This window comes from Ictalurus furcatus, chromosome 9, assembly GCF_023375685.1.
Source record: "Ictalurus furcatus strain D&B chromosome 9, Billie_1.0, whole genome shotgun sequence".
Taxonomy (NCBI): domain Eukaryota; kingdom Metazoa; phylum Chordata; class Actinopteri; order Siluriformes; family Ictaluridae; genus Ictalurus; species Ictalurus furcatus.
The window spans coordinates 16,875,373-16,891,406 of NC_071263.1; the positions used below are offsets into that span (position 1 = coordinate 16,875,373).

Consider the following 16,034-nt stretch of genomic DNA (forward strand, 5'->3'; position numbering starts at 1 on the left):
CATACAAAATATGCCATTATTTAAAGCTCAATAGCATTTGAAGGGAATGACTTACAGTCACACAACCAGAACACTCTACAGTTGGTTGTGTGACTGTAAGTCATTCCCTTCAAATGCTACTGAAGTTAGAAACGTGTTTAACAATGTCGTATGTAATTTTAGAGACGGTCCCTTACTTTCCGCATATCTAACATCCAACGTCAAGCCACCTTTATGCCAATATACAAGATAGGCCTATGCATTATTTGAGAATACATATTATCTATTTGTATTGTAATCAGTAATAAGATATTTTAGATACTATTGTAAAATACTGCAAAAGTATTGTAAAAGAGTTTAGCATGGATTGTAACGTGTTAAATGTATATTACATTCGTACTACTCAGAAACACTGGGCACCATTAGTGCATATATGAAGAATTAAATATAAAATATATTCATTATAAATATATAAATATTATTAAACTTTCCTTAATAATAAATGAAAAAAAAAACAAACATTTTGATAACAAGCGCAATTTTTTCTAGAACATTTTGCCGACGTCATATGTACTTCCGGGTTAAGCAAGTTCAGCGTTCGTGATGGTAAATTTTTCTCGAGCGAGCTGTAAGGTCTCTTTCTATCTTTCGTTTTTGTGACAAGCGATTCAAATCGTTGGCCTGTTAATTTGTCTAAAGTATTCCCGGTCGATGTGGTTAATGAAGCTGATGGCTCCGGGGGAGAAATAGCATTTGTTATTAGCTAGGATGCACAGCTATGTACGAGAAATGTGTCTTCTAAGCCAGTTTTAGTTATCTAGCTAGACACATTCGGCTTGCTGGTTAGTCAGACTGATTGAGCCAGATTTAGATCAGTAACCATCACTGTTTGTGAATGTTGCTTCAGTGTAACTTGGACGAGTTGTACGGCCGCTTTATCTGGAAGTGTCTGGATGGCTGAGAGAGCTGAGTGAATAGTGCTGTCCTGTTAAACATGAGCTGTGCAGATCAGGGGAAGGACTCGTCTGTGTGTCCACACCACAAACATGAAGAAGTGGAAGCAGACAGCTCGGCCAGTGAAGACACAAAACAGGTAACTAACGCTACAGAAACATCATAAACAACATAACCTGTCGAAGCTGTCAGAATGAAGTTTGTCATGTGTAAAGAGTCATTGCGTCATTAAAGATGTTATGTACTATTGTTTTCAGGAATGGTTTATTACTTATGAGTGTCTATAAAGCACAAGTGATGTGTGTGTGTGTGTGTATTCATGTATATACATATACGTATATATAATGTGTGTATTATGTTTATGTATTGTTAATAATTTTTTTGTGCCAGCTTGCAGCATGCTGCCATTAAGACCGCCCACTTCTAATGAATATTCAAAAGTAGCCACTCTGTGTTTATTAATATTCATAAGTTAAAATAAGTTTACACTACAGCCAGTTGCATGGTTAGTGACGGGAGCAGGATTTTTACATGTCAGTACAGATGTCTTTTCTTTTGACATCTGAGCAGAAATATGCTAATTAATTATTGAATTGTCCTGAAACTAGGTTTAGTGGTTAGCACATTTGCCTCACACATCTGTCGCTTGGGCGGACATGTGCCTCGCACATCTTGGTCGGCTGTGGCTCATGTGAGCGGGTTGTCCGCTAATCGTAGGGTTGGCGGTTCGATTCCCGGCCCACATGACTCCACATACCGAAGTGTCCTTGGGCAAGACACTGAACCCCAAGTTGCTCCCGATGGCAAGTTTCTGCCTTGCATGGCAGCTCTGCTACTATTGGTATGTGTCTGTGTCTGTGTGTGTGAATGGGTGAATGAGACACAGTGTAAAGCGCTTTGGATAAAAGCTATATAAGTGCAGACCATTTACATCTGGGGTTGGGAGTTCAAATCCTGCCTCTGCGCTGTGTTTTGCAGAGTTTGCCTGTTCTTCCTGTGCTCCGGGGGTTTCTTCTGGGTACTCTGGTTTCCTCCCCCAGTCGAAAGACATGCATTGTAGGCTGATTGGCATTTCCAAGTTGTCTGTAGTGTGTGTATGTGTGTGTGATTGTGCCCAGCGATGGGTTGGTACCCCGTCCTGGGTGTCCCCCGCCTTGTGTCCGGAGTCCCCTGGGATAGGCTCCAGGCTCTCCCGAGACCCTGTGTAGGACAAGCCATATAGAAGATGGATGTCCTGAACCTGCATAATAAATTGATTGCGTACAGTTGCACTGACCTGTGCTCTGGATGCTATTTGCTCAGTGAAACTCCTTAAAGTTTAAAAATGCTTGAAAACAAGAAAGACACGATTTTCAAATTATAGCCCATTTACGGTGCTGTCTCAGTCTACAGGAGTTCTAAACTGCCAATATATAAAGCATGACCTTATTGTTTCCTAAAGCAATCTATTGTTAGTTTATATGTCAGGTTAATTTGCAAATACTGTTTGATTCATGTAGTTGCAAGTCTGATTTGTGAGTTTTCTGTTTCTCAGGGGGCAGTCTTATGTCTTTGCAACAATGAGGTGAAGAGTCGAGCTGTGGTGAAGTACTCTGCAGCACCGCCTCCAGCCACATATGCACTCCTTCAGGAGAAAACGGATCTCAAGCTTCCTCCAGCAAACTGGTTACGCCAGAGTGCCCAGCTCGGCTCCGCTGGCACCACTGTGTTTGGCTCCCGCAGCAAAAGCAAGCCCTTCTCTAGGTATGATTGCTTTATGGCCTCTTTTTATCACTTTCACAGGTTGCCACTAACACGTTTTCATACATGGCATAGCAGTCATTGGGAAGTCATGAACATAAACCTTTTGGGTCATTAAAATAATCTATGTAGGATTGTTTAATGGATGGGTGTTTTTAATGCCTAGGAAACAACTAATACATCTGGGAACTTCTCTTTACCTTTATTAAAAATGACAGGTTCTATGAATATAAACTCACAGAGCACTTTATTATCACCTACTCATTCATGTGATTATCTAATTAGCCAGTGCAGTGCATAAAACCATGCAGATATGGGCCAGCAGCTTCTGGTAATGTTCACATCAACCATCACAATGGGGAAAAATGTGACCTCAGTGATTTTGACTGTGGCATGATTGTTGGTGCCAGGCAGGCTGGTTTGAGTATTTCTGTAACTGCTGGTCTCCTGGGATTTTCATGCACACCAGTCTCTAGAGTTTGCTCTGAAAGGTGCAATAAAGAAAAAACATCCAGTGAGTGACAGTTCTGTGAATGGCAACACCTTTTTGATGAGAGATCAACGCAGAATAGCCAGATTGGTTCGAGCTGGCTACAGTAACTCAGATAACCACTTACAATTGTGGTGAGCAGAAAAGCATCTCAGAATGCACAACATGTCAAACCTTGAGGCAGATGGGCTACAACAGCAGAAGACCATGTCGAGTTCCACTTCTGTCAGCCAAGAACAGAAAGCTGAGGCTGCAGTTTGGACAGGCTCATCAAAACTGGACAGTTGATGACTCGAAAAACGTAGCTAGGTCTGATGAATCTCAATTTCTGATGAGGTATTATTAATACCAATAAGTCATCACTTGAATGCCACAGCCTATTTTGAATGTTGTTGCTGACCAAGTGCATACTTTCATGCCCACAATTTACTCATCTTATAATGATACTTCCAGAATGATAATGCACCATATCACTAAGCAAAAGTCAACTCAAACTGATTTCATGAACATGACAGTGAGTTCAGTGTTCTTCAGTGGCCTTCCCAGTCAAAGGATCTGAATCCAGTAGAACATCTTTGGGATGTGGTGGAACAGGAGATTTGTGGCATGAAAGTGCACCTGAAAAATCTGCAGGAATTGCGTGATGTAATCATATCAACATGGACTTGAATCTCAAAGGAATGTTTCCAACATCTTGTGGAATCCATGCCATGAAGAATTTAGGCTGTTTTTAGAGCAAAGGAAGGCCCTACCCAGTATTATTATAATGTTCCTAATAAAGTGCTTGGTGAGTGTATATGACTATACAATGTGGAAACACCCCCATGTCCTCCTACCATTCCAAATAGTTAGCCAGCTAGTAGTCACAATTATCACAGGTGGACATACATGGGATTTCAGTATAAGATGCTCAACCTGTCTGAATATATTATAACGAACCTTTTTATTCATTGCTACATTAGTTAGTTTATTTAGTTAGCTAGCTTGCTTAGCACACAAGCTCCTTGGTTAAAAGTATCCTTTTACGTGAAGCATCTAATAACAATAAAAAGTCTCAGTGGTCCTCCAATGAGGGAAGTGGTAGCATGACCACCCCAAATACTATTCCTTTATCGTGTTATCCTCTAAATATTTTTGATATATTTATTTACTTGATAAAGCCAAAGCCATTAAGTTTTCAGTGACATCAATAGCTGGTCTCATAAACAACACTCCCCAGATCAATGTTTTATTAAATTATTGAGAAACGATCATTTAAAAAAAAATAATGGTACACCATTTACAAATCACATTTCAAATGGACATTAAATTTCTCCTTCATTGTTTTCTATGCTTTATCATCAATGTTGTATGACAAGTTAAAGTTAGACTTTGTGTGCATTGGAACAGTTTGGTATAATAAATAAGAAACATTGCATAGTATTGCATTGTAATTTAAATCACACACTTATTATGTGTCTGAACAATTTGCTACACTTAATTTAACCTGAACTATAACTTTGAGTCATGTGGTGCCTTATGTTTGTTTTTGTTTAAGCTTTGGTATGGCTTATGAATTCATTGACTCCATCGGCAACGATGTTGATGTGGTGTCTGACTCTGAGGTGAGTTCGGTTTGGTTTTATCATCATTACATGGTGAATATGTAGATCTCATATAGGTCTGATGCTCATCTTATAGTCATGTACGCACGGGAGATAACGTTTTTGAATGTGTGTGTGTGTGCCTGATTTGTGCAGAACATAAAGAAGCTGCTGAAGATCCCATACAGTAAATCTCATGTCAGCATGGCAGTGCATCGTGTGGGCAGGACTCTACTGCTAGATGAGCTTGACATTCAAGAGCTATTCATGAGATCATCACAGGTGAGTGTATCCTCTTTTACTAATGTAACTACTCATAAGCTTTCCAGTTTCTTTCTGTCACGGGCGAAACTGTGAGAGACTGTGGAACTGCTCACAAGTTTTACTTCCACAAGCCTCCTAGTGTGTGTGTGTGTGTGTGTGTGTGTGTAATTTTTTATGGTAGACTGGAGACTGGACATGGTTGAAGGAATTTTACCAGCGGCTCATTGACCAGAAATGGCAGAGGAAGAAGAAAAGTAAAGAGCACTGGTATGAAAAGGCCATCCTCTCCAAATTCCTTTATTACAGGTGAGTTTCAGTTTTACATCGAACAAAGTAACTGTGTATTTTATCATCTATCATCATCTATATTCAGAAGTCTGTCTTGTTATTCAGTATAAATGGAGATGGTGCTGCAGAGCCTGTGGCTTCAGAATCAGACAGCTGTGCTGAAGCAGATGAGGCTTGTGGAAGAGAGGAATATGGCCCGTCCTGGCCTGCTACCTTCAGCAGCTCAACCTCGGATTCAGCCCAGTCCTCTATTCCTAAGGAGGTAATCTCCTGTTTTTTTTATCGTGTGTTTTTGTGTGAGAGAGAAAGAGAAAAAAATGCATGCTTTAGAGCCAAGTACACCTTTTGCTGTCAAACTAATTCCATGGACTTCCTCCGTACAGATTTATTTCATGAATGTTTTAAACATGTACAATAATATTGTTTCCATTTATTGGAGCCTTTTATTTAACAGAGCTTTTTATTCCTGAACATTGCACTGACAGAACACATTGGGTCCAAGCTGATATTATTTATAGGCCTGTATATATTTGAGTTATTGAGTTTTTGGATTAAACTCCTTCAATTCAAATGACCAGTTAAATATTCTAATAACTATAAGAACTCAATAGTAAATGTGCTGTTTGATAATGGTGGGTTCCATCTCTGTAACTAAATGAAAAACTCATGGCTCGCCCCCTGGCTGTGCTTTACAGACCCCTTGGGGTTCCCAGACCTTACTTTTAGAAACACTGCTTTAGAGGATGTTATATTTTCTAATACTCTTTTCTGTTGTTTAGGAGCGAGTGGAGAACACGTATGCGCTCGGCCATGTTACCTCTGTTCCTAAAGAACAGAACCTGCCAACGCTCTTTAATGAAGGAGAGAATAGCCAGGTAACAGTCTCATAAATCACCCCAGCGGAAGTCTGTATGAGGCTTGATTCAAAGTCCAAGTACTTATGATTACTACAGAGTATGATAAAACAGTTTTTGATATATTTTATGGCTTACTAGTATTATGCAGCTGTGGTTTTCTCTTATGGATGCAGGGTTTAAAAAATGACTTTGTGCGGAACATCCTCTGGACTTTTGAGGACATTCACATGCTAGTGGGATCCAACATGCCCATTTTTGGAGGAGGCCGTTACCCAGCAGTGAGTCTGCGGCTCAGGTCAGATTCCCTGTCCCAGTTATATGGTGACGGCATTTATAGTATTAGATATTTTATTTAATTATTTATGCTCTGTTTGTTACACAGTAATAAGATCCAGGCATTTTAAATTCAAAGCACCTAAAAGACCTGGCTTCTAATTTAATAATGTAGTGTCACTGTGTACCAGTGTCATTTTTCCCATCATGCCCTAAGAAAGAAGAATACACATACTATTATTGGATTCTGTTTAAAATAATTGGGTTGGTGGTTTAGCAGTAGTGACTTGCATCACTGACATTGTGACATTATTTTATTTAAAAGTTACAATTGTGTCTGTATTTAATTTGGATTAAAATGGATGTTTTGTTTTTCTTTTGATTTAGGGATAACAACAAACCAATCAACATTCTCACTGGTATCGATTACTGGCTGGATAATCTGATGTGCAATGTACCAGAGCTTGTCATGTGTTTCCATGTGAATGGCATAGTGCAGGTAAAACGTCTATTTGTTCAGTACTCTATTCTTTTTCATATTAGTATATGTACACATGTACAGCTTTTGCTTCCATCCTTATTAACAGAAATACGAGATGATAAAAACAGAGGACATCCCAGATCTGGACAATTCCACGTTCTCCACTAGGGTGGTGAAAGACATTGCCCAAAATATTCTTTCTTTTCTTAAATCCAATTGTACCAAAGAGGGGCACACATATTGGCTCTTCAAAGGTGAGTTTATGAATGTTAGTGTCTCTTTGCGGTATAGCTGCGTGTCATTTGCAAAAGTGGGTATAAATATGTGAAACAGTAGAAAACATCTAAGTGTGTCTGACTCTGTTTACTTGTAGCCAGTGGGAGTGACATTGTAAAGCTGTATGATCTGACCACTCTCTGTGAGGAGGCACCTGAAGAGAAATGCCAGAACCCCTTCACTTTGCCAGTGGCAGTGCTACTTTATAAGTGTGTATTGCATCTCAAGCAAGCATCCTATCCCATAGTGTATACTTTAGTGCTTTGTGTTTTCTGGGTCATCACTGTGAGTATGGTGATATGAACAGAGCTGATTTGTTCTAAATTGCAGGGTAGCAAGTAATATGATGCTGAAAAAGAACCAAAATAGGAAACACTATGGGACCATTAGAACTCTGCTGCTCAACTGTGTTAAACTACTAGACGAGGAGAAACACACTCAGGTACACACGCTGTGTATCTCGCTATACCTTAGTTGCAGCTCAGCTTCACTTTGATAGGACGGTGGTTCATCATGTTTCCTTTCTGACTGTTTAGATCATTGCCTCAGCTCACTACATGCTGTCAGAGCTGTTTCAGCTGGATGACTCAAGTGAGGAGGAGGGCAGCGAGGAGTCTCTGCGCAACGGGGGCTCGGAGGACAGCTATAGTGAGGACGAGGATGAAGAGGTGGATGAAGAAGAAGATGATGATGGCTGCTCATACAGCATGGCATCTGAGCGGCCAGAGGACTGCAAGGCTGTGGCTGTGATTAAATCTGTTGAGGAGCTGTCTGTTCCAGAGAAGTACACATCAACCCACAAGATAAGGGTATGCCTATGATCTACATGAAGCAGGAGCTGTTAATAACCATACATATGTCCTTTCTGCTTCTTCATGAAATTGTGAAATGAAATTATTATTATTTCTAACTTTCTTTTTCCCAACCAGCCCAATTGTTCGTTTCCTGTGTCCCAAGACAAAGAAGAGAAATGTAGACTTGTACTTAGCTATGTGCTAAAGGTGAGAACACTGCTTTTTCACTTGATTGACAAATGGATCAATAGAAATGATCCAGAATTACTCAAGACAAGACAAGACTAGATGTTTATAAATGAGCATAACATTTTATGTTTTGGGTAGAGTCATAGTTATGCCATTCAGGTTTTTCAAATTCACGTTAACAGGTCGAGGCCTAGGGTCTAATATTCTATCTGACTTACTTACTGACTCACTGATATATGTAGGGCACACGGTGGCTTAGTGGTTAGCACGTTTGCCTCACAACCTGGGGTTCGATTCCTACCGTCCCTGTATGTGCGGAGTTTGCATGTTCTCCCTGTGCTGCGGGGATTTCCTCCGGGTACTCCGGTTTCTTCCCCCAGTCCAAAGACATGCATGGTAGGCTGATTGGCATGTCCAAAGTATCCGTAGTGTATGAATGGGTGTGTGAATGTGTATGTGAGGATACGCCACATACAGTGGCGTATCCTCCATCAGTATTATATAATCATTCTGTGTTCATGAGCAAGGAAACAGGAACGAGTTGCATGACTAGCAGTTTTTTAATAGTTGACAAGTAATTAAAAAGCTAGGCAACTTGTCATCTTTTTCCATCTCAAGAACTCATTCATGGCATCACTTTGGGAGGGATTTTTGCATCACCCTGCGATGGATTGGCACCTGGTTCAGGGTGTACCCCGCCTTGTGTTATATTAAAAGTAAAAGTATAGAAGTAAATAAAAGTTCTACTTTCACTAATTGAAGTTGAAAATGTTATTTCTTAATGTATTAGTATGGCAGAAGTTTTCACTAGAACCAAATAATTCCAACATGTCAAGATGTTAAAAATTCCCTTTTCCTCTAAAGTTATTGTTTGTGATAGAGATTGAGTTCCCATGCCGATAGCATGTTTGATAATTGTCTGTATATTAAACACTTTGCTGTCTGTGCTATAGGGACTGAAGGCAGTGGATAGCAGTATCAAGAAGGAGAGTGACCTGCCGGCAGCTGACCCCAACACTCCTATCCCTCTGAAGTATGAGGAGAGTGGAGCTAGAGCAGTTGAGAAAGAGATCGCTCTGCTGCTTGACAGAGGTCAGGAAGCACTCACTTACAATTTTCACTAGAATACTTTTGCTTTATGCCATATTATACTTTTCATCTATTGGATATTGCTTTCTATCTGTTCTTCACTATGAGCTCCTTTTATTGACTCTCTTTCTGTGTTTCTGTTCAGCTGCTCCATGTGGTGAGGGGCTGAAGTTGCCCATGCGCTCAGGCATGCTGCCTGGTTCCTGGCAGCACCAGATGAAGCTTCAGCTCTTCCTGAAGGCATCGAAAGCTTACTACGTGCTGGCGGAGGCTGCTACCAACCTGCAGAAGTACGGCCGTGCACTGCGTTACATCAAACTGTCACTACAGTGTCATGGTGAGAGAACAAAAATAGAAAAGAGTAAACTAATATCAGCACAAGATAATATAATCGTTTTAACCTGTGTTCTGACAGTACGTTCATTTCTCTCTCTCCTCCGTGTGTGTAGATGCGTATTGTGCTATATGCAGTGGGCTGCACCAATCTGTGCTGCTCTTCCATAGCCATTGTCTGTCTCTCTGTGGAGATGTGCAGTTGATGTTGGCCCAGAATGCCTCAAACAGAGCTGCCTATCTGGAGGAGTACAGCTACCAGACCAGAGATGACCAGGAGATCCTTCACTGCCTTCACCGGGAGAGCTCCTGCCAAGGTTTCACTCACCAACCATATTCCATCAGTATTATATAATCCTTCTGTGTTCATGAGCAAGGAAACAGGAACGAGTTGCATGACTAGCAGTTTAATAGTTGACAAGTAATTAAAAAGCTAGGCAACTTGTCATCTTTTTCCATCTCAAGAACTCATTCATGGCATCACTTTTTAAATTTTCTTAAGGAAGTTAAATGCTGAAAACAGCAAAGATTGTGTCCAACTGCAATGCAGTTAACGTTCATATCTAAGCTACATTTGACTTGTATAGCTTCAATACTTTTTTCGGCTACAGCATTAATAAATAAATTGATGCAATAAATGTGCCAAATAATACATCTATGTATCCTATTACACTATTTAAGGATGCACTAATTCCTAAAATGTGTTCGTGTGGACAGTCTGGTAGAACAGCTGAAGTTATAGATATGGCAGTTATCCAAATTTATTTTTGTTTTCGATGTTTATATTGTATAAAGGCTGGCCATTCAGAATGCATGTTTCCCATTTTAATAGTAATAATGGTACACTGGTAATAAAAAAAAAATAAAAAAAGAGGCTTATGGAATTGGATTTCACCAATACTGATACTTTACTGAGATCTGTGTGTATTGATTCAGTTACAGTTGCTACCAAACTTTATCCTGACTAAAAGTGTTTTGAATCAGTGCAGCTATACTGTAAACATTGACACCAAAAGAGAACAACCATTTGTATATGCTTGAGAATAGAGGTCGACTGATAGTGTATTTTACCGATACTGATAACTAAGTTGGGCAGTACCTGCCAATAACCAATCGATCAACCGACTAAATGAATTGAATGAAAACATAACACTCAAAGTTAAATAGTGCTGAACTGTATTACAAAAACAAACAGTACTGACTGTACCATGGAAATGTACAGTACTTTTTTTTATGAAATAAATATTAATATACATTAACTATTAAAAATAATAAAGTAATATTTAAAGCAAAAAGTAACACTCCAAATAAGAAATAAAAATAGAGACATCCAAAATGATTCAAAAACACTTCAAATAACAATAAGTTGTCAGTGATAGTTTATATTTCGCCTCTAGAGGCTGCTCTCGTACTGTATAATGACAGCAGACCCTTCACAGCCGCTCCTGCAATGGACGCAACCAGGAAAAACTATCAGCATGGATTTTTGAAGCCAGCAATCGGTTATCGATGCCGATTAATTGCCAAAACCAATCTGTTGGTCGACTTCTACTTGAGAAGGATGTTTTTTGACAGTTTGTCTTATGGTCTATTTTTTTTTTACTCTTAGCTTTCAACATGGCCACTGACCTGGCCACTGACCCAGAGTACCAACTGTTTGTCAGCAGTAAGTGCTATGAGGCAGCCTATGAAATTTTAACCTCTGAAGCTCTGAAAGACCTGAGCCCAGAGAAGCTGGCTCAGGTTCTGAAGAGGCTTGGAAACATCCGCAATGAGATGGGCGTCTTCTATATGAACCAGGCTGCAGCACTGCAGACAGAGAAAGAAGGGGGTGAGTACAGCCTTTTACCACCTTGAAATATTTTACCTAGGCTTATATATCTGTCTACTTTCTCAGGATTTTGTACAAAGGATTTTGTATCATTGACCTGTTGAATGTTGCATTGCAGCATTTTAATTGTGTTTTTCTCTACCTTCACTGTGTCTGCGCCTCAGTACGGAAGTCAGTGTGTGCAGCAGAGCAAGAGCTGTGGAAGAAGAGCTTCTCTTGTTTTGAGAAGGGCATGCAGAATTTTGAGGCCATTTCAGACTCGGTTAACAAAGCTCTGCTGCTGTGTAACATCGGCAGACTGATGCGGATCTGCGCGCAGGCCCATTGCACCATGACCACAGAAGAGAGCCGAGGAGAGTTCTCACCTGAGGAGGCTCTTTACTACAACAAGGTACATCCTGACAATAGCCAGGTATAACGGGTAACGTAGTTGTGAGAATCGGGACTGGGATTCTACAAGAGACAAGAAGGGGGTGAGCATTAAAAGAATTAAGGCTGCTACTTGCTGCTGACCTGAATGAGTAGCCTATGTTGGAGTTTAAATTAATTGGTCCATTTCATTGCAGAGCAAAACCCTCTTAACAGTGTCTTTTAAATGTCACTGGTTTTGTTAAGTAAAGTGTGATGTATCCTTCTCTCTATGTATCCAAACATAGGCAGTAGATTACTATCAGAGGGCCATGAAGTGTCTGGGCAGTAGAGAGGGCCATGCAGCAGTGTGGGATTCAGTGAACTGGGAGCTCTCCACCACGTACTTCACCCTGGCCACACTACTGCAGGACTACGCTCCACTGTCCCGCAAAGCTCAGGAGCAGGTGACATACGCATATACACACATACTCATTTGATTATATAGATGACTGTTTTTGTATGTATTGTGGAAGCATGTTTCATGTTCTGTTTTGTTTGTTTGTTTCAGGTTGAGAGGGAAGTGACAGAGGCTATGATGAAGTCTTTGCGCTATTGTGACCTCCAGACAGAATCAGCCCGCCAGCCACTATACCAGTACAGAGCAGCAACTATCCACCATAGGCTGGCTTCTATGTACCACAGTTGCTACCGTAACCAGGTATGCATGCAAATGTATTTTCTTACAGAGTAGACCTTCAGAGCAGCCACCAGTGCACCTGCTTATGCTCATGATATTTGTTCACACTCATTATCTTCTCAACTTGAATGAAAAAACATTGAAAGTAGGCTTTTAAATGCTTGTACTAAAGAGCAAGCTATGTAAGATCAGAGCTCATACATTTAGCTACGCTGATAGCAAAAGAATATTGCAGTGTATTGGTATAACAAATGCCAAATGAACAATGTGTTCATTTAAGGTGGGTGATGAGAGTGTACGGAAGCAGCACAGGTCTCTAGCAGAGCTCCATTACTCCAAAGCAGTGCGTCTGTTCCTCAGTCTGAGTGATGCCCCGTGTGAGCTGCTCCGCACACTGCTGGAGCGTGTGGCCTTCGCTGAGTTCACCATGGCAGGTCAGTCTCACACACTGGTCTCACACTTGCTATTAGTCCAACTCAATTTGTGCAGATTATTGGTAAAACCATTTTTATGACACTTAAATAGTTTTTATCTGCATGAAAAAATCTCTAGTTTCATAATGTATATCCTCTGGGTTAGGGCTAGGATTAACATTGCGATTAGATTTGCATTATTATATTGTTTCTACCAATACATGATGCATTCCTTTTACATCATTAATGCGTGTGTTTGTCTGTGTGCTTGTATGGTTCAGGACAGAGCAGTAGTGCAGTGAAATTGAAAACCTTAACAGGAGCTTTGGAAATAATGTGCGAGACTCGCCATGCCTTCAGCCTGATCTACAAAGAGCTGCAGGAGCAACAGCAAAGAGAGGTATAGCTCTACAGTTTGAACTCGTAACCTTTGGGACACTAGTCCAGAACATTAAGCAATGAGCCCCACTGCTCTGGGAGCTGACCCTGGACACAAACTTGAGGACACAAAAAGAGACTTTTCACTTTTAGAAGGTTCTGAAACCATATTCATTGTTTGTGCGTGTTTATATGTGGCTACAGGAAGTGGTACGAGAAGACATGGCCAAACCTGCTGAGTCCTCTGAAGATAGCCCTGCCTCTACAGGGTTGAGCACACAGGAAGTGGTGAAGCTGATTGGCATCTTTGAGCCCAGCATCTCCTTCTTGCTGCTGCAGCTGATTAAACTCAGTACCACCAGCAAACGCAAACCCAGGTAAGAGGGAGAAACCCCTTTTTTGGCCCATAGAGTAGAATTTCCTGATTATAGTAGGTTTTTGACAAATTATTTTGTACAAATTGCATCCAAAATAGGTGTTTTAGATGCTTGTACAGCTTGCATGGCTGGTGAAGGACTTTTGTCTGAAACACCATGTTTTTCTGGAAACTTTGTGTACGATACTGCAATTTGTACCTCTACATTTATTATTACAGATATTGTTTAACTTCATGAGACAGATTTGCAATTTAACCCACTTGATATGTTGGGAGACCTTTATAAACAGAAGGAAATTAACCCATGTAGACCAATAAGATACTGATGTTATTAATATTCGTTTGTGTGTTTGTTTCTGTATAAGCAGCAGTAAAGAAGAGGAGCAAGTGAAGGTCTACAAGCAGGTCTACTCCAGGCTGTTGCGATCAGAAAAGAACACCCCCCTGACCCAGCGCATAGCCCTCTATATGGAACTTCTTGATCAACTGGCCTCGCCAGCATAAACCAAAGACACACCACCAATTCTACATGTGAATTATAATGTGAATCATCTGTGAGCTCTCCAGTCTGACTGAGGGTATCGACCGTCTGACCAGACCCAGACCCTGTAATGAAAGACTCATGAAGAGGTTTCTGGAATGGGACTTCGATGTGAATGAGTTCTCACCAGCAGTGCCTTGTTCTCACACTCATGGCTGATTACTCACTAGATTTTTGCCCTTCCTTTTTTTGGTTATTTTTTTGTAGGTATTAGAGTTGCAATCAAAATTATTCAACCCCCATTGCAAAACAGGTTTATTGCCAAAATTTACAGACTTTCAGCTGTTTGTAAACCTGATTTGCAATGGGTGTTGAATAATTTTGATTGCAACTGTATTTAGTGAGGTTAAACTGTCAGAAATATTTTCCAAAACTGACTAATGTGAACTAGTTAAAATGCCTTTTGTTTCTGATCCTTCAGAGAAAAAAAGATACTTCAATATTTTACTTTTAGATGAATAAGCAAACATTTATTTATTTATCCCTCCCCCCAGAAGGGTCACAATATGAATGATTAATATGTGCAATAATAAGGCAATGTACAGGAAAAGTTCTGTCTGATAGAGCTGATGCCGTATTTTATATACATGCGTGCTATGAAAATTCTTTATTAAAATTTTGGAAGCTGATTGAACGCCATTTGTCTTGATTCTGTCTCAGGTTACACTAGTGTTATATTGTTCAAAGGGTACGGCTTTGGACAAAGAATCTTGCGACTGATGAATCTTTTTGGCCCCTGGACAGTGGAATGACAACCAGACTGTAAAAGTACAGTTTTAGTACTGTAATTGACTTTGGTAAATTAGAGAAAACAGACATTCTCAAGCCGTAATGCAACCTCACAAAGATCATATCCAGGCTTCACAAAACATGCAGTATGTCCAAACTGCACTTTGACTATATAGTGCACAATTTTGTGGGGTTTGCTACTTGCATGCTTATGTTGCAGTCATGTCTGAAACACAAAGTTGAATATCCAGTTCACTTTAAAAACACTTGGTTACTGTTCAAGTGGTGCAACCAGTACCTCTCAAAGTGGGGTCTGGGGTCCCTCAGGGGTCTGTGAGGCTTAGCCAGGGGGTGTGTATATATGTATTTTATATATGTTTTGTCAGTGGAATGAAAGATCTACGGTTCCAATAAACAATCAAAGTATAATTATACACATTAAAATAATGAGCATCGCTGCTGGAAAAAAAAATAGAAACCATCACAGAAATTCAAATTGTGTCCACTACAAATACCATTACAAACCATCAGCTAACCATTAAAACCATTACCATTATTGGTCTTTAATGGTATCCACTAGACCAGTGTTTCCCAACCTTTTTTCAATCATGGCACCCTTTGAAAATTTTCAGAAATTTGTGGCACCCTACACAAACACTAATGCCAGACAGCGTTAAGCCTGGTTTATACTGGGCGGTCAAGCGCAGTGAGTGGGCGAGGCCTCATTCCGCGTGGCGGCCTGCACTGCATTTTTTGTAACTTGCCGTTAATTAATAGATAGTTAGATAATTGCATGAATGAGTAGGTGTTCCTAATAAAATGCTCAGAGAGTGTATATAATTATGAAACTTTGCTTTTGTGGGTCTGTTTTTTCCTTATTGTAAAAATTTGATTACATCATACTTTACAGTCTCAGTGATTGAGAAAGAACCATTCTGGATTTGGCTTGAATACTTATATTCTTATTTTAAATACTTCATTTTTAAGTATGTATACTTGCTTTTAAAGTATGCATACTTTGGCACCAACCGCATGAATCCATGAACCCAACTTGTCTTGTGTCAACAGTCCAGGCTTGTTGAGGTGGTGTAATGGGGTAGGGAATGCTTTCTTGGCACACTTTGGGCC

At 40.1% G+C, this 16,034-nt stretch overlaps 1 protein-coding gene across 1 annotated transcript; it reads left to right on the forward strand.

Annotated features, from left to right (window-relative positions):
* The first annotated feature begins 218 nt into the window (after positions 1 to 218).
* Positions 219 to 14,811, forward strand: edrf1 (erythroid differentiation regulatory factor 1). The gene is made up of 25 exons (XM_053633043.1): positions 219 to 1,072; positions 2,468 to 2,676; positions 4,701 to 4,767; positions 4,903 to 5,028; positions 5,192 to 5,316; positions 5,404 to 5,560; positions 6,078 to 6,173; positions 6,329 to 6,450; positions 6,816 to 6,927; positions 7,016 to 7,163; positions 7,283 to 7,394; positions 7,516 to 7,627; positions 7,722 to 7,994; positions 8,115 to 8,186; positions 9,122 to 9,260; positions 9,403 to 9,594; positions 9,707 to 9,907; positions 11,200 to 11,421; positions 11,586 to 11,812; positions 12,078 to 12,236; positions 12,341 to 12,490; positions 12,750 to 12,903; positions 13,164 to 13,282; positions 13,465 to 13,637; positions 14,005 to 14,811. The coding sequence occupies exons 1-25, from the start codon at positions 974 to 976 to the stop codon at positions 14,138 to 14,140; spliced, it is 3,702 nt and encodes a 1,233-aa protein (XP_053489018.1). The 5' UTR covers positions 219 to 973; the 3' UTR covers positions 14,141 to 14,811.
* Positions 14,812 to 16,034: the final 1,223 nt, after the last annotated feature.